Source organism: Bubalus bubalis, chromosome 6 (assembly GCF_019923935.1).
Source record: "Bubalus bubalis isolate 160015118507 breed Murrah chromosome 6, NDDB_SH_1, whole genome shotgun sequence".
NCBI classification, from domain to species: domain Eukaryota; kingdom Metazoa; phylum Chordata; class Mammalia; order Artiodactyla; family Bovidae; genus Bubalus; species Bubalus bubalis.
In genome coordinates this window covers 9388129-9406462 of record NC_059162.1, presented here as the reverse complement: position 1 = coordinate 9406462, position 18334 = coordinate 9388129, and the positions used below count along the sequence as shown (strand labels likewise).

At 54.5% G+C, this 18334-nt stretch overlaps 1 protein-coding gene across 2 annotated transcripts in view; it reads left to right on the top strand.

The window, feature by feature from the left end:
* Positions 1 to 18334, top strand: part of VANGL2 (VANGL planar cell polarity protein 2) — a 53461-nt gene that overhangs the window by 31545 nt on the left and 3582 nt on the right. For both annotated transcript variants that reach the window (XM_044944133.2, XM_006047548.3), the window contains 6 exons: positions 9183 to 9443; positions 9582 to 9702; positions 11570 to 12177; positions 12944 to 13080; positions 13581 to 13716; positions 17358 to 17589. In XM_044944133.2, coding sequence (XP_044800068.1) covers positions 9373 to 9443; positions 9582 to 9702; positions 11570 to 12177; positions 12944 to 13080; positions 13581 to 13716; positions 17358 to 17589 — 1305 coding nt within the window. In that variant the 5' untranslated portion in view covers positions 9183 to 9372. The remainder of the gene's footprint in view (positions 1 to 9182; positions 9444 to 9581; positions 9703 to 11569; positions 12178 to 12943; positions 13081 to 13580; positions 13717 to 17357; positions 17590 to 18334) is intronic.

The following is an 18334-nucleotide window of genomic DNA, read 5'->3' as shown; positions in this document are numbered from 1 at the left end:
GGTAATCAGGGTGGGGCAGTGAGAGGGGAGAGTGGGAAGAAGCTGGGGGCTTGAGTGGGGCGGGAGGCTTGGGGGCCCCTTCTACCACTGCACACACCGCTAGGCTTAGCACCTGCAGGAGAGAAGGAGGTGATTAGAGCCCAGGCCCTGCCTCACTCTAAATGTGGAAGCAGGGAGGGGACGAGAGAGGCTGGGGGATCCAGGAGCCTCCGAGGAAAGAGGCAGAGAGTGGGATGAAGGGTTTTGGTTGCTCTCTCAGACCTGGGTGTGGTCTAGGTTAGAGAGCGGCCGTCATATAGGGGCTGAGGCCAACACGGTAGCCAGAGTGTTGGTTCCATCTTATTCTGGGTGGGGTCTTACTTCTCACAGTGAGGTTTTGGGAACAGGGAGTGAGTGAAAGGAACTGGCTGCTCACCCTCTATTGGAGAAAGAGGTGGGAAACTAACATTTTATTGAGCATCTATTACGTGCTTGATTCTGGGATATTCTGTGTACATTATTTTGTTGAATCCTCAACCTTCTGAAGTTGTCACCATTATCCCCATTTTGCAGGTGAGAAAACTGAGGTTTAGAGAGGGCCAGCGGCTCATCTAAGATTACGTAGCTCGTCAGAGGCTGTGCCAGGTCTGTCTGATGTCATTTCTCTTCCATTTCCCAAGGCGCTCTTTCCGCCTTTCCATCCTCTCGTTTCATGTGTTCAGGTTTGCTCATTATTGCCTTTATTCTTGAACTTGAATAGTTTCTCTGTCTCCTGAAAAGCAGACATGAGTCCAGATGTCAGCCTGAGTTGTAAAAGAAGTCTGTCCTTAGAGAGGGTGTCAGTCTGCTGGAAGAATGGGGGTCTCCCGGGTAGAGCAGCTTGCTGGCACAGCCTGGGGCAGGCCTGCCGCCTGGACAGAACGTCCTCGGGGGCTGGTCTCTTCCTCTCTGCTGGGTCACTTCGCACGTGGGGGCTCCAGCACCGTGACCCAAGGAGTCTTGTTTGGAAGGGCCTGGCTCTCCCTGGAGAGTTTTCTAGCAACCCCCTAACAGTATCCCCTCAGACCCCAGAGAGTTTCACCAGAGAGCTCCTGGCTCCCCAACTCTGGCTAGAAGAGAGGGTGTGTCTGTGTAGGGAGTCCGGGGAGTGGGGGTGCACAGAAGCAGGTGCTGAGCCCGAGGAGGCGTGACTGCAGTGTCTCAAAAAGCAACTGAGTATGAACAGAAGCACTGACTTTGTCACCTACTTGACTCCAGGATTGGGGTGGCAGATACAAGGGTTGGGGCATGTTGAGGCTCCTCCGAAAGAGTGAAAACCTCAGGTTGTGGGTTTGTCAAGATGGAGGAGGTTGGTTGGTGCTTGGGCCTTTCAGCTGGCACGGTTTTCCTGGATAGGAACTGGCTGATTTACCAGGTCAGAGGCCCTGGAATGAAGCAGGAGGAAAAGGTTTTCAGAATGGGGAGACCCGGGTCTGCCACCCCTGCCCCTAGTCACACTGCGTCTCGCACCCTGCTGCTTTTGCCATGCAAACTGGCCATTGTTGCCCGTGTCCCCACGCCACAGCTCTTCCCATCCACGTGTAGACCTAAGGGTGGCTGACTTCTCATCCTGAAAAACTGCTTTCTATTCCCGCTGACCCCACCCCGAGGCGGCGGCTAGGTGAGCAGGCTTTGTAGGTCTCAGGGTTAGGGGCGGTTGGGGCCCGCCTCGGAGAGCAGGCTGAGAAGAGGGAGAGGCGTGGCCTCTGGGTCAACCCAGCTTGTCTGCCCACCATGGTCCACCTTCTCCTGGCCCTGAGGACAACTCACGGGGCCCGCTTTCCTGCCTGACTCTTCCACAGCTTCCTTGGTGGGCACGCAGGGGTTGGGCCTTTGCTCCAGCTGAGGGAGGAAGAAGTTCAGAGCCTGGTGGGTGGGAATTAGGGGGCTGCTCATGGGTGAGAATTAAACAGAGGATCCAGCCACCTAGAAGCCCTGGTTCCCTTCTCGCCAGCTCAGCATCCGACTCCCTTCTGGCCTGCCCCTGGGAGAGATGCCAAAGGGATTACTCACCCTTTCTGCCCCATGCTCCATCCTCCCACCCAGGGTTCCCTTCCAGACGGACTGGGAATGGGTCTGGGGGAGTCAGGGAATGGACCGCGGTGGTGTGTGTGCAACATGCGTGTACTTGTGTGCAGTGCTTTGGGAGCAGGGCTTTGAGCGCCGGGGTGGGGGTGGGGGTGCTGGCGAGAAAGCGGAGCAGGTCTCTACAGAACCTGCCTGGCCAGGGCGGGTGGAGCTGGGTGGGGCAGTCAGGAGCCATTCCAGGTTTCCGAGGGGGAATATGAGTGTGGGGGTGCACGTGCGTGTATCTGTGTTCAAGTGTGTTTGTGGACTTGGAGGGTACTCAGCCTCCCCCTTGCTTGAGATAGAGGGAAGTGAGGGAAATAGATGGAGAAAGGCCTGCCTCTGGCTCCCCCAGCTCCTTTCAGCTAGAACGCCAGCTTAGGTATCCTGGCCAGGAGCCCAGTCTGAGGCTCCCCCACCCCCCTCCCTGGCAGGCTCCTTGCACCGGGGTCTGGTGGTGAACAGCCGCATGGGCTGTCTGGGTGACCCAAGCATAGGCCTTCCCTGCTACTCAGCCCAGGGAGGAGAGGGATCGTGCCCCCTGCCCCAGGGCTCTCAGGATGGTGAGCTCATGTCTGGGGCTGCCCTGGGAGAGTGCTGGGTTTATAGGGCGGGGGCGGGGCTCGGTGCCAGCTTTTAGACTCCTGGGTCCAGCTCTTTCTTACCCCTCGGTCCACTGAGGTCCAACTGTTCTCTCTGGCCCCCTGGACGGTATTGTCACTTAAGGACATTGGTGTTTTTTTTCAGGGTACAGGAATGAGGGTGGGGGGTGAAGCCCCCTTTTGGTCTAGGGCTTGGGGCTGGTCCTGGCCCACTCTGTGCCTCAGCTGTTTTTGTAGTAGAGAGAACCCAGCATGGGCCTTCTGGGATGGAGGGCTTGTCCCCAATGCACGGCTAGATGGGAATGACGAGGAAACGTGGAGATCCTCAGGCAGGAGTGGTTGCTGGGTGGGGAGGGGAAGGGGCAAGGGGCAGGGGCTCTTCAGTCTCAACTATCTCAACAAGCTGAGCCCTGTCCAGTCTCTGTCCCTATGTCACTGGAGAGAAGAAGGGACAGGGCAGGAGCCAGTGAATTCTCTCCTGTCCTGGCCATCTTCTAGTCTTGGCTGTTTCAAGAACCAGAGTCTGGAAGGAGTGCCAGGGAGAGACCTGGTCTCACTCTGAGAGGAGCACGCCTGGGTCACAGTGTCAGTGAGGACTTTCTAACAAAGAGGCCAGAAAGGGCTGCCTCAGATGCAGTACCAGGCGCGAGCACCCTTTTTTCTCTTGGCCCTACCTTTTCATCTGTGAAACTTGGGGTCGCACCTTGGAAGGCCTCTTCTGTGTTAGTGCTGGAGCCTACCAAGAGTTGCATGGGTCAGCCCACTGTTCCTCCTGTGGTGGGTGGGGTGAGCATGGGGAATGATGAGGGCGCAATCAGACGCCCTGGCACTCCCCTCTCCTCTGTGGGAGTGTGTTAGGGGCTGCCTCCCCCAATCCCAACACCAGACACTTCCTGTGTCCACCAGTGTCTGAGAGGGAGGCCTGGATTGAGCATGCCCGTGAGACTCGGAGCGATGTGGCAAGGGGAGGACCAAGCTGGACAGTCAGCTGTGACTTGGAATCTGCCCTGCCTCCCACTAGCTGATGTCTTGGCAAGGGGCTCCGTCTCTGTGGACAGACATCTAGCTCCTTGGATACTGGGCTGGGAGGCGGGCCTTCTGGAGGGTGGGCATCCAGCATTTTGGGTGGAACTCACATTGATATCCTTGGACACTGAGGCTGTGGTGGGTGACGCTTAGGGAGCCATGAGGCTGGGGGCCCACATGGCCACACCTCCCATGGGTTTTAGTGGGGAAGGGGGTGCACGGTGCATGCAGTAAGACCTAGGTTCTTGTGTAGGAATCAGACACTTTAAAAAAATTGAAGTATAGTTGATCTACACTGTTGTGTTAGTGTCAGATGTACAGCACAGTGATTCAGTCTTTTTGAAGGCTACAGGAACCAGAGACCTTTCGTGGGCAAGGGTCCACAGACTCCTCTGCAGGAGGGGTCTGAAGGGGTGATCACGTCCATTTCCTTGCATTCAGGCAGGACCACACTTCTCTGTCCTGGGCTGAGGAGAGGAAGGCCATTTGTTTAAAAGATGGTCCGATCCAAGTGCTGCCCCTGTCAGAGGAGAACTTCTGGCTTCCTGTCCTCTTTCTCTTCCTCTTGCCCGCTCCAGCTGGAAGTTCATTCTGAACTCCTCTGCGAGTGCCTTCCGTGGCAACACTGGTCTGGAACTCCCAGCCCTGTCTTCTGTGTGCATGTCTGTTCTGTCCTTCCCCATCATCTTCTCCACCTGGTTGCCCTGCCCCCACGGTGCTTTCCCCAGCCCTGTCCGGGTGGTCCTCACTGCCCTCTTTCCCCACTCCTGACAGGGGCTGGGACTGGTGGTGTGGTGGCCTTGAGCAGTGGGGAGAGGTGGGGACCCGAGCCGCCTGCCTTCTGGTCCTCAGCCCGCGCCTGGCCAGAGGCTGCCGGGTCTGTGTCCAAGGTCTCATCCACCTAGGCTGCTCCTCTGGGTGGGGCAGTGGGGAAGGGTCTAGTCTTGGTCTGCCTTTTGGCCAACACCAAGCCCTCCCATGCCTCCCTGTCTACCCAGGGCCTTACTCCCTCTGCCTGTTGCCAGGTTCTGAGTGTATTTTTTCCAAAGGCCTCTGATTGTTTCCTGAAGAAACCTGATCCCAGAGCTTATACAAAAGCTGGGGCCGCCAGAGGAGAAACCCCATTCTCTCCCGCTCTGTCCCTACCCCCCCACCTCCATAACCTCTCTCGCTTTGGATGCTGGGTATGGGTTCCAGGACCTGGCTGCCATCACCTAGGCAACAGGGGGCTTTGGTTGCCATGGTGATCAATGTGGGAGAAGCTGGGCAGCGGGGACAAAAGCCCCCACATTTCTCCCCCCTGGTCCTCACCCCAATCCTCACGGGATGATACTGAGACACATTCCATTAATTTTATTTCTGAAAGGCCTTTGGAGGGGAGAAGGGTCTCCTTTTTGTGACAGACTTTCTCTTCCTTCGCTTACTCCTCTCTGGCCTGTTTTTAACCCCAGATAATCCATGGTTGGCTTGAGCAGGGGACCGAGTCTCTGTGTTTTTGTTCCTGAGGTGGGGTTGGGGGCATGGTGAAAAGCAACAGAACACATTCCCTTTTACAGCCTCCCACCCTTTAAACCAGGGCCCTCCCTGCCCTGGACGAAGTCCGGACTTCCCTCCCGGTCCGTCATGCCTCCCATATTTCCACTTGTTGATCCCATCCAGTGATCCCCTCCCCCACCCTCTTCCCTGGGAATGCTGCCCACCCGGGAGACCCTCCAAACCCTTGATTCCTGGGTCCGATTAAACAAGGGGAACTTCTGCCCTTCTCGTTTCTCACCTTAAGTCCCTCCCCATAGCCTCTCCAGTGCTTGGGTTAGATTCCTGGGGTGCTCCATGAGACAGTAGGCAAAGGTCTCAGAAACTGGGTTCATTTTTGGCCTCTCTGTTTGGCAGGGGAGGGAGCAGCATGTTTGGGTGCTTTCTGAGTACCTTGAGCTGGGGTAGGGGTGGGAGAAGCAGGCCAGGGGAGCCAGGTTTATGTTGGGCCTTTAATCAGCAGCTGGGAGGAAGGTAGGGAGCTCTAGGCTGGAACAGTTTAGAACAAAGGGTTGGGAGGGGACTGGCACCCTGTCTGGTTTGAAATTTATCTGTAGGGGAAGCACAATGGCATCAGCTTCCCTCCTGGCTGTGTTTGAAGTGGTGGTTCTGATCTGCTGTGTGTGTGTGACTTTAGTTGTACAAGCAGCAAGATTTATTTATACCACCTTTTTCCCAAGTCTCAGAGGAAGTGTCTGGGGATTGGAGCAGGAGTGACCCTGAAGTCAGAGTGTATTAATTGCTTAACTTATTACTTGCTGAGCAGTTTGTTAAAGTACTTCTTTTATCCCCAGTATACTTAACAACAACCCCATGAGGTATTGATGTAAAACATCATTTCCCCTGTTTTACCAATGAGCCTACCAGGCTGCCAGGCACAGCAAAGTTAAGTAACTTGCGCATGAGCACACAGCTCCTCAGTGGGAGAGTTAGGTTTTAAACTCAGATACTCGGGTTCAAATCCCAGGCTCTTTTTGCTCTTGAGTCCTCTGGCAGATGTGAGAATTCAGAGAGTCTGGGTTATTGTGTCTCTGTCTAGACTCGAGTCCATGGCAGTCCTTTTCCTCTTTATTTTTCCACTTCCCTCACCCTGTCACCCACGTGTTCTCTTTGAACCTCCTGGTGAAATTGAGCTTGTAGGTGGAAGACCAGAAAGAATGGGCTGAACCACAACAGGAGAGATACAGGCGATGTGTCTGAACCGTATCAGGGACGAGACCAGTAGAATGGGTTCTTGGGAGATGGGGTAGAGGAGTCCAACATAATTTGCAGATAAGAAGGTGAATAGGGCCTTGTTTGTGGCAAAGGTTTCTAGAAGGGTTTAGGGTGGGTGGGTTGAGATATTGTCTCCGTTGCCTGCCTGCGTCTTTGTCACATACTTGTCTTGATATGGGGCTGTGGACAAACATCACCAGGCCATGGAGTGTCTCCACATACCTCTGTGAGGAAGATAAATGAATGAGGTAGCATCTATTTCCTCTCCCTGCAGTGTTTGCAGTTTCCCCGAGAGTCAGGCGGTATCAGTTACTAGCCGTGTGCCAGTGGAAAGGTGGTGGATACAGGTCCGTACCAATCATGGTTCTTATTCTCAAGTTACTGATGGTTCAGTTCGGTTGGAGAAAAGTTAACAACTACATAAAGCAAATTCATTTTAGTTCTTAGCATAATTGACCTCGTGGCAGCGCTTGACCTGGCTGATTCTGTTCCTACCTTGAAACAGTAATTCTTGGCTGCATGAGAGCCCACTCTTCTGGTCTCCTTGCTCCTCTGGCCTCATGGCCTCACCCCTTTGCCTGTTCTGTGTCCTCGGACATGTTTACATGTTGGGGTTCTAAGGGACCCCCATTTAACCCTCTCGCTGGGTGATCCCATTCATTCCCTTGACCTTGCACACCATCCATACCTCCAGCTCAGACTCTTGTCTGAGTCTAGCTCCTCTGACACTCAGCTGCCTGTTTAACTGCCTGTCTCACAGCCGTGAACTCAGCATGCCGGAAACCAAACTCACCAATTCCTCCCCAGTCTTCCCACCTGATAATGGCACTGCCACCTCCTCTCATGCTCAGGCCAGAGATCTTGATGCTCCCCTCCCCCTCCACTGGTCCAATTAAGTCCTGCTGGTCCTGCCCAACCTGTGTCATGAAGGTGACCATTTCACACCTCCTCTGCTGCTCTGCCCCATCACTGCAGTCCCCTCTTTCCTCATCTCCCTACTTCTGCCTTCCCTTCTTTCCAGTCTCTGTCTGGAGAGCTAACACCCTTCCCAGGCTTCCCACTGAATGAACCCAGCTCTTCCCCCAACCCGGGGCTTCCCCGGTGGCTCAGCAGCGAAGAATCTGCCTGCAGTGAAGGAGTCACAGGAGACGCGAGTTTGATCCCTGGATCGGGAAGATGCCCTGGAGGAGGGCATGGCAACCCACTCCAGTATTCTTGCCTGGAGACTTCCATGGACAGAGAAGCCTGGCGGGCTATAGTCCATGGAGTCGAAAAGAGTCTGACGTGACTGAGCAACTTAGCATACACGCACACTTTCCCTGACCCATGGGGTTTGCAATACCCTGACCCCTGGCCACCTCTTCAGCCTCACCTTCCATTGCCTCTCCCTTCCTCACACCCAGTTGGCTCCACTGGGCCACCCAACTCTCTGCTGCCTTTGGCCTTCCTGTGGGTGGCTGTCTGCTCTGCAGGCTTTCCCCTCCACTCTACCTGCTTAGCCCCTGTGCTCCTTCAGGCTTGGTTGTTGTTCTATCAGATTTTCCAGAACCACTCAGTTTAAAGGAGCCCTGCTCCCCAGGCTTGTCTGTCATACTGTCCTTGTCCTTCTCCTTTCATCACTGATGTAGTTAGTTCTTTATATACCCCTGTTTACATGCACCAACCCTGCTGGGCCATGAATCCGGGGTTTCCTCCCCACTGTACTCAGGGCTTGGCAGGGGATATGGTTTCTAGATGGGGCCTAAGCAAAAGGCGATGACTCAGTGAGTGAAGGTGGGAAATAACTGCTCAGTGCCCAGGGATGTACCATTGGGTGCTGGGGGTGAAGGGGGCTTTTGTGGAGGGGTCAGGGCTGGGTTGTGAGGTGGTAAGCAGGGTTGGGTGAGAGTTAGGGAGGACGGGAGAAGGAGAGGTCCTCTCCTCTGCTGAACTGGAAGGTGAAAATGTAGAAGAAAGACGCTGCCCCTTGATCCACAGCCGTCAGACAAGCTCCTGACATTGCCTGGTTCAGGATGTCAGGTTTTTAGAGAATGGTTTCTGCTTACCTTCCCCTCCTGCCCCTCACCATGTGATTTGTAGTTTACATTCTTCACCCTGGCCATGTGAGCACATTTGTGCATGCACACAAGTTAGGCCACTCACAGACAGACAGACAGACAGACACACACACACACACAGCCTTAAGGGGAGCAGCCAGCTTAACCTCACAGTAACTGTGGGTATGTTTGACATACATGCTGGGGAGACAATGCCAAGAGAAGCAGCCGTAGGCAGCCCCCTGTGGGCACTCAGACATTAAGAATGGGAGGAGATGAGAGGCCTGGGGTAGCCTCTGGACTGAAGCTAGCTGCCTCCTGCTGTGGTCTACACTGGACCAGCCAGTTGGCCTGGCCAGAACCCACGTTCCCCGTTCCTGGCTGAGAATAGGAAAGTGCTGCCCAGCTCTCCCCTGCAGGGGGTCCAGAGTTGGGTCATTCTGGGTGGCCTTTGCTGTCATCTTCCCCACCCCAGGGCACAGTCTGGGGCTGCTCTTTCTAGGAGGCAGGGCAGGAGGAACTGGGCTCACTGGAGAGAGCAGGAGCCTGGGGGGCGGTGCATTCTCAGGTGGGAGTGAGGCTCCCCTGAGCTTCCTGAGGCTGCTTCCTGGGCACGGCCTCCCTCTCTGCTCTGACCCCACAGAGAGCTCCAGCCCCACCCCGACCAGCTGCTTCTTTTCCTCAGGAGCGCCGCTTGATTTTCTCTGAGACAAGCCCACCTGTCCAGCAAAATAGAGTCCCTCAGGGTGACGGTTGATTTCCTGAAGGTGCCCCTTGGCCTGAAGAAGCCAGTGCTGAAGGAGGTGGCAGGGGGGCCCCCCAGAAGGCCCCAGCCTGTGGCCCTGGAGCGCTACAAGGCGCGGCGTTCGGAGGCCATGGACACCGAGTCCCAGTACTCGGGCTACTCCTACAAGTCTGGCCACTCCCGCAGCTCCCGCAAGCACAGGTGGGTGTGCATGAGGGCTGACGCAGGTCGGGGAGCGGGGTGGGAGCACCACAGGGCTGGCGGGCTGAGGCTGGCCGCTGAGAAGCACGGGTCCTCCCCTTGACCTTCCGTGCCCGTTCCCCTGGCCTTCTGCTGCAGGGACCGCCGGGACCGACACCGCTCTAAGAGCCGAGACGGGAGCCGGGGGGACAAGTCGGTGACGATCCAGGCTCCAGGGGAGCCCCTGCTGGACAATGAGTCCACGAGAGGGGATGAGCGGGTGAGCGTCAGGGGCTGAGGTCTGGACCAGGTGTTTCCACTTGGATCCCTCGAGAAGCTGGAGGTCCAGGGAAAGGGACTGGAAACCTGGCCTCTTTCGACAGAGAGAGGAGGGCATTTTGGGTCATACTTCTGTTAAGGGTCCCAAGGTAGGACCTCGTCTCAGTAGAATTCTGTAGAACCTTGGTAGAATTCAGAGATCCCTTTGGAAGCAGCAGCCTCCGTCATCTTTTATGACCCATGTGACCTGGGCTGTGTAATGGGAATTGCCTCTTCTCTGGGCTCATGCCAGCCAATTAGGGCACTGGGAATCTGGAGTGGGAGGATGGTGGTGGGTGGGGGCTGGAGGTGTGGCAGCCCTAAGTTTCCCTTGGGCACTCTGGTGCCCTCTGGTGTCCGACTGTAGAATAGCACCCGCTAGTCAGAGGGAGGAGTTGACAGAGAAAGGGAAGTGTGCTTGGGGAGATGGAAGGGGGTTTTCTGCTGGTTGTTCTTGCTCCGGCCTCTCTGGCCCACTGTGCGCCCCTGGAAGGGAGGGCAGGAGGCAGCGCCCAGTGCTAGAAGAGGGAAGAGGCAGGATTTGGGTGACTGAGGTGGTCCATGTATCATTCCTCCTCCTTGGGAGGATCTTAGGGAGCTGGAGACCTCACAAGACATCTCTATGACTGACCCTGGGGATTCCTGGGGCTTGGAAGCAGATCAGTACCTGAGGGAAATGATCTTTCTCCCTCTTTCCCAATCCCGTCTTCTCCCAGAGACCTGGCCTCCTGAGTTCTTGAAGTGAGCCTGATCAGCTCTTCTGTTGTTGGGGGGTGTGCCCAGGCTCTTGAAACTTGGAGCACACTTGTAGGTCTAGTGGTTGTGGTTACTCACGGATTCCCTGAGCTGAGACAGGCAGTGCCTCCACTTTCCGCCTTCTGTTCAGACTCCGCTTTCCTTGGGGAAATGCCCATGTGGTGGGCATTCAGATGGGCCAGAAGAGCCAGCCAGGCAGACCAGAGACCCAGAGTGGCCCTGAGTCTGCACCATGTCTTGCATGCCCTGCACTAGTCTCTCACCTTCCCCATCCCTTCCTCTCAGTGTCCTCTTCTCTCCCCCATGCTGCCTTGGTCAGGTCACTCCCTTAACCAGATACTCAAGTGGCTCTCTGTACTCCGAGGTTAGGTGCCTATTGCCTACTCTGGCCTTGGGCTTCCCAGGTAGTGCTAGCGGTAAAGAACCCTGCCAATGCAGGAGATGTAAGAGACTCAGGTTTGATCCCTAGGTTGGGAAGATTCCCTGGAGGAGGGCATGGCAACCCATTCTAGTATTCTTGCCTGGAGAACCCCATGGACAGAGAAGCCTGATGGGCTACAGTCCACAGGGTCGCAAAGAGCTGGACATGGCTGAAGCGACTTAGCACAGCACAGCATGGTTCATCCTGGCCTTGCAAGTGGGTTGCTCGAGCCTGCCTGCTTTGCCTGGGAGTCTGACCTCAGATCCCATCCTCTGACTGAGCAGCTCCCTGGCGTCTCTCTTGGACCCTGTGTTCTGAGGGTGCATGTTTTTCCTGGTTGGCTGACAGCATGAAGCTCCCCGAAGGCCCAGGTCTCAGATGTGCCATCCCTGCAGAGGCCAGACTTGGGCATGCAGGGAAAGTGTTAGTCTCTCAGTTGGGTCCGACTCTTTGTGACTCCATGGACTATAGCCCGCCAGGCTCCTCTGACAGTGGAGCTCAGTAAATACTTGGATGGCTGCGTGTGTGTTGATTACCCTCTTTTCTCCTCTCCCTGCTTTGCTCTCTGTCTTCTTCCCACTCACCTCTTCTCCCATGTCCCTGCCTCCTCCTCCTCCTCTTCTTCCCTTCACCACGGCCGCTCCGGCTGTAGGACGACAACTGGGGGGAAACGACCACAGTGGTAACGGGCACCTCAGAGCACAGCATCTCTCACGATGACCTCACGCGCATCGCCAAGGACATGGAAGACAGCGTCCCGCTGGACTGCTCCCGGCACCTGGGTGTGGCGGCGGGGGCTACGCTGGCCCTGCTCTCTTTCCTCACTCCTCTGGCTTTCCTGCTGCTGCCCCCACTGCTGTGGCGGGAGGAGCTGGAGCCGTGCGGGACGGCCTGCGAAGGCCTCTTCATCTCCGTCGCCTTCAAGCTGCTCATCCTGCTGCTGGGCAGCTGGGCCCTGTTCTTCCGCCGGCCCAAGGCCTCTCTGCCCCGCGTCTTCGTGCTGCGCGCCCTGCTCATGGTGCTCGTCTTCCTGCTCGTCGTGTCCTACTGGCTCTTCTACGGTGTTCGCATTCTGGACGCCCGCGAGCGCAGCTACCAGGGCGTGGTGCAGTTTGCCGTGTCCCTGGTGGACGCCCTGCTCTTTGTGCACTACCTGGCCGTGGTCCTGCTGGAGCTGCGCCAGCTCCAGCCGCAGTTCACGCTCAAGGTCGTGCGCTCCACCGACGGGGCCAGCCGCTTCTACAACGTGGGCCATCTCAGGTGCCGGCGCGTGGGGACAGGCAGCCCGGCCTGGGGCGGGGGCGGAGGGGGCTGCAGGGCTTAGGGCGGCGGGGTGTGATGGCGGGCCCGAGGTGGCGCGCTCGGAGGGCTGGGTGGGCAGTTGTGTGCTCTGCACATTCTAGGTTTTCAGAAGTGTTTGCTGCTTGATGGTGGGAGCATGCTGAGGGTCCTGGAGCAGATAGGGTGGGAGTTAGGAGCTGGAGTGAATAGATGAACAGAGACTGGGGATCTTATAGAGGGATGGACCAAAGAGGAGATAGGTGTGATTCTCTGAATCAGCACGCTTCTAGCTCTTGGAGGCACAGCCTCTTGAGGGCACTCAGTGAGCAGTCAATGAGATGCGCTGGCCAGAGGAAGGGCCCCCCCAGGGAAAAGATGACGAGGAAGGTTTTTCGGCCCCCCAGACTTGTGGGCAGGATGCCCCCCCGCCACCCAGATTGTCATCAATCCTGCAGGGAATCTTGAGGGGAATGCTGGAGGGGAGGAGGTGACCCCTGGCTGGGGATCCTGGCCCCCTGCCCTTTCTCCCCTGGGCTTCAGCACAGCAGGGAAGGAGTAGCAGGCCCAGCCCTGGGGAAGGCTTAGGGGCCTGGTGAGTAGACCGCAGGCCCCGAGCCAGGCTTCTTGGAAGCAGCTTATCCCTACCCTCTGTCCTCTCCTGCCCTGCTGACCTGCCCTGCTGTGTCCCTCCCCTGCGCCCCTTGTCTGTCTTCTCTGCCTCCCCCTCCTGCCGTCTCCCCCACAGCATCCAGCGTGTGGCAGTGTGGATCCTGGAGAAGTATTACCATGACTTCCCTGTCTACAACCCTGCCCTCCTCAACCTGCCCAAGTCCGTCCTGGCCAAGAAAGTGTCTGGCTTCAAGGTGTATTCCCTCGGAGAGGGTGAGCGGCCCTGCTCCTTGGTCTCCTGGTCTCCTCCCAAGCAGGACTCCCAAGTTCCTGCCTCCCGTTCCTCTTTCTCCCATCTTCCCATGCTTTCTCCTTCCTCGGACTGTGTCCCAGCCCCTCCTGTTCTGTCCTCTCCCTCCACACCAGGTGGCTAGTTTTAGCTGCTGAGTCTCCTCTCTTTCCCTTTATGCTACGGTGTGTCCCTTGCTCTGGCTCCACTGTGTCTGCTCCTCAGCCCTCGCTCTCGGAGGCCCGAATCTCCCGCCCTGGGGAGGAGCCCGTGCGGGACTCCTGCTCTCTGGTGCCCTCCTGGTGGCCTTCCTGTGGGCCTCGCCCAGACATCGTGGCCAGGAGGGATGGGAAAGGGGGGTGTTTCTTGGGGGTGGACACAGCTTCCTCTGGACATGTTGGGGGGCTGGCCCCAGCCTTCCTGGAGTGGGAATCAAGGCGGCGCTCTGAAGGGACCAGCCTCTCTCTCTCCTGCTTCTGCGCAGAAAACAGTACCAACAACTCCACGGGTCAGTCCCGAGCTGTGATCGCAGCGGCGGCCCGCAGGCGGGACAACAGCCACAACGAGTACTACTACGAGGAGGCCGAGCATGAGCGGAGGGTGCGCAAGCGGAGGGCCAGGTGGGTCTTGGGGAGGAGTGGGGCTGCTGGGGGGCTGCTGGGGAGGCTGGGGAGAGGAGGACCACCTAGCTTCTGTAACCGATGATGATGTGGATGCGATGTGTGCGTTCGTTTTCTGTTGCTGCCTTCACAAGTCACCATGAGCTGGGCGCTGTGAAACAACTCACACTTACTGTCTTGCAGTCCTGAGAGTCAGGCGCAGGTGAGCTGAACCCTCCTCCACTCAGGGTTCATGGGCTGAAATCGAGAGCAAATCTAGTTTTAGCCCGAGTCCCCTTCCAAGCTCACTGGTTGCTGGCAGAATCAATTCCTGGTCACCTGGACCCAAAGGCAGTTTTCCTTGAGGCCAGCAAGACCAGGTCTCTGACTTCTGCCACCAGCTGGAGAGTAATCTCCTTATTTTAAAGTCAGCCAACTTGGCACTTTCATTACCTCTGCAAAACATACCAAGATTATTGGATGACCAGGGGACGGGGATCTGGTGGAGGTGGATGGGGCCTTTGAGTTCTGCCTGCACAGTGGGGCAGGGACCGTTAAAGCCCGTGAGCCTCCCTGGCAGTGGCAGGGACCGAGGCTGGACCAGCCCTCCTTCCAGGAGATCTTGGAGGCTTGCTCAGCAGATGGTACATTTTTATCTGCAAAAAATGAGGTTCTAGTGCCCATATCCTGGTAAATTCTTAAACACTGTCCTCATGCTTCCTTTTTTCCTGTTCACATTGTTATGTGAATGTTGTTCATGCCTGAAGATTCTTTCTTGGTGTCGACTGCTTGCCAGGGCCCTTCATCTGTTGGTATTTCTACAGGGGAGGAACAGAGGGTCTTGGGACTGCCCTTCCTCACACATGATCTACAGGCTTCGAAGGAGGAAGGTAGCCCTGACCCTGTACCTTTTTCCATTGAGTCGGTGATGCCATCCAACCATCTCATCCTCTGTCATCCTCTTCTCCTCCTGCCTTCAATCTTTGCCAGCATCAGGGTCTTTTCCAATGAGTCAGGTAGCCAAAGTATTGGAGTTTCAGGTGTACTGGAGTTTCAGCGTCAGCATCAGTCCTTCCAGTGAATATTCAGGACTGATTTCCTTTACGATTGACTGGTGTGATCTCCTTGAGGGACTTTCAAGAGTCTTCTCTGACACCACAGTTCAGAAGCATCAATTCTTCAGTGCTCAGCTTTATAGCTCAACTCTCACATCCATACATGACTACTGGGGAAAACCATAGCTTTGACTTATACGGACCTTAGTTGGCGAAGCTAATGTCTCTGCTTTTTAATATGCTGTCTAGGTTGGTCATATGGACATGGGTTTGGGTGGACTCTGGGAGTTGGTGATGGATAGGGAGGCCTGGCGTGCTGCGGTTCATGGGGTCTCAAAGAGTCGGATGCGACTGAGTGACTGAACTGAACTGAAGTTGGTCGTAGCTTTTCTTCCAAGGAGCAAGTGTCCTTTAATTTCATGGCTGCAGTTACCATCTGCAGTGATTTTGGAGCCCAAGAAAATAAAATCTGTCACTGTTTTCATTGTTTCCCCATCTATTTGCCATGAAGTGATGGGACCGGATGCCATGATCTTAGTTTTTTTAATGTTGAGTTTTAAGCCAGCTTTTCCCTCTCCTCTTTCACCTTCATCAAGAGGCTTTTTAGTGCCTCTTCACTTTCGGCCATAGAGTGATTTCTGATTTCTGCCAGAAGGTGCAGAAAGTGGCAGAGATCGGCCATAATCATGCATATATCGCCTCCCTCCTCTCCCCCTAGTCTACCCTCTAAGTCGCCAGGGAGCGCCAGGCTGGATTTCCTGGGTTATTCAGCAGTTTCTCACCAGCTATCTGTTTTATGCATGGCAGTGTGTATATGTCAGTGCTACTTTTTCTGTTCATCCCACTCTTTCCTTTCTCCAGTGTGTCCATAAGTTCATTTTCTATATCTGCATCTTCATTCCTTCCCTGCAAATAGATTCATCAATACCATTTTCTAGATCCCATATATATATACATTAATATACTTTATTTGTTTTTCTCTTTCTGACTTACTTCACTCTGTATAATCGGATCTAGGTTTAGCCATCTCACTAGAACTGACTCAAATTCATTCTTTTTTATGGCCTAGTAATATTCCATTATACACACACACACACACACACACACACACACACACACATACATACCACATCTTTATCTCTGTTGATGGACAAATAGGTGGCTTCCATGTCCTAGTTATTGTATGTACTAGTATCTACTATGAATATTGGGGTACATGTGTCTTTTTGAATTATGGTTTTCTCAGGGTATTCACCCAATAGTGGGATTGCTGGATCATATGGAAGTTTTATTCCTAATTTTTTAAGGAGTCTCCATACAGTTCTCCGTAGTGGCTGTATCACTTTACATTCCCACCAATAGTGCAAGAGGGTTCCCTTTTCTCCAGCATCTGATCCTGTTTTTACACGAGGCTGCAGTAGATGGAAGATTAACAGCCCCATTTCTGTGACATTGCAGCAAGTCTCCAGTTGCTGTGGGAAGGAAGCTGGAAAAGTTCCTGCCTCCTCTGCCTTCTGCCTTGACCATGATCTCTGGATCTCCTGGGCTGCTGCTACCATAGGGGACCCTTTCCTTCCCCATTACCTTGGTTGTAAACAAGAGAAAACTTTCCCCCTTGTTCACCTCAGACAGAGGGATCTTTTCTAAAGGAACTTTATTGAGACCCTCAGGGAGACAAAAGAATAAACAGAGATACAGCAGAATTACACAGATCCACATGTGTACTTGGCCCAGAATGCTATCCTAAGCTACTTGAAGTCCCCAGGTTCCTGGGTTTCCCCAATACTGGTGTTCGTTTGCACGTCTCTATACTTTTAATGTAAATGGGCTTCTTTTTCCTGCTTCCCTCTTACTAACATATTTTTGAGATTCACTCTGTCTGTATATCTGGTTTGTTGCATCTTATTGCTGTCTAGTACTCAGAGAATACTTTCAACATCCTGACCAGTATTTGGATGATAGTCATTTGCCTAATTTTTTTCCATTTTGATGAATAAGTAGTATCCTATTAACATTTAATTTTCTTAGTTCTGTCTAGTAACAGCATCATCTTTTTTCAGCCTTTCAGGTCTCTTATGAATTATTGGTTCACTTCTTTGCCCATTTTCTATTGTGTTCTTACCTTTTCCTTCTTGATTTGTAGCACATTGTTTTGCCTTACCTTTGCCCACCCCAGGTGTTAGTTAATGTTGCTCATGCTATCACGGTTGAATAGACATGTGTGATTTTGATGTAGTTATATCTAATAATGTTTCACCCACTGAAGTGCAGTTCAGGGGGGCTCTTAATTAAGAAGGCTTTTTCTAGGGCTCAATCTATAGTTGTCTCTCTGACACTGAATTGTCCTCTATGGGTTGCGGGCTGGGCTCACTGAGCTCTACAGCTGTTTCCTACTTCTAGAGGGGTGAAGACCCTCTGCCTCCCACCCATACACATGCATTCTCATATGCACAAACACAGCCTCCAAAGCCTGGTTCTTGAGTCCAGATGAGAGCCTATAGCTTCAGGCAGAGCACAAAGGCCTGACCTCTCTCAGGCTGCTGGAGGGCTGAAGCTGGGGGGAAGATGAAAGGTGGGAGCCTGGTCCACACCCCTTGTCTCCCCCAGGCTTGTGGTAGCAGTGGAGGAGGCCTTCACTCACATTAAGCGGCTGCAGGAAGAGGAGCAGAAGAACCCCAGGGAGGTGATGGACCCCCGGGAGGCAGCCCAGGCCATTTTCGCATCCATGGCCCGTGCCATGCAGAAGTACCTTCGCACGACCAAGCAGCAGCCTTACCACACCATGGAGAGCATCCTACAGCACCTTGAGTTCTGCATCACACACGACATGACGCCCAAGGTTGGTCCACCTGCCCCAGCATCCTTTCTCTCTCCCTGGCTCTGGCCCCTTCCCTTCTGCTTCCTCTCCCTGATTCTTTCACTTCCTTCCCTATCCTCCATCCCTCTCCTGTCCCTACCTCCTTACAGTCTCTCATCCCTACTCCATCTCCTCCATCTCTGAATGGGGTAGCATTCTTAGGTGCTGAGAAGAGGGAGTTTGCGGACCATTTGGGGAATAACTGAGACCTATTTTTCATCTCTGTAGAGGTTCCAGAATTTTCAGATCCAAACTCCCACCAGATGTTGTTTGCTGTATGCTCTTTTTGAGCCAGTTCCACCGTCCAGTTCTGTGGCCAGCTTCCTAGAATTGCCTCCCCTGAGCCATCTTTGGGGACCAGGTCACTACAGATGTTGCACTTCAACTGTGAGGCCTCTGGCTTTCTGCTGGTGCAGCTCTGTTGAGTGCTATCCACTCGAGCAGAAAGAGGAAGGAGGACAAGGGAGGGTTTTCCCGGGTCATAGCAGGTACCTGGGAAGAGCAGGAGATGTAGGGGTCAGGAGAGCCAGTCCCAGACCTGACCCTGCTGAGCCACACCACCGCTGTGGGCTCCCGCTCCTGCATTGATAAACCAGGGTCCCAGGCAGATGATCTCAGGCTCTTTCCTGCTCTAACATTCTGAGATCGTTTTCATAGAGTGAGCTTGGGACATCTTGGTGGTCTTTGGAAGCTTTACCCCCAGAGGGGTAAAGGGGAGGTGGGTAGG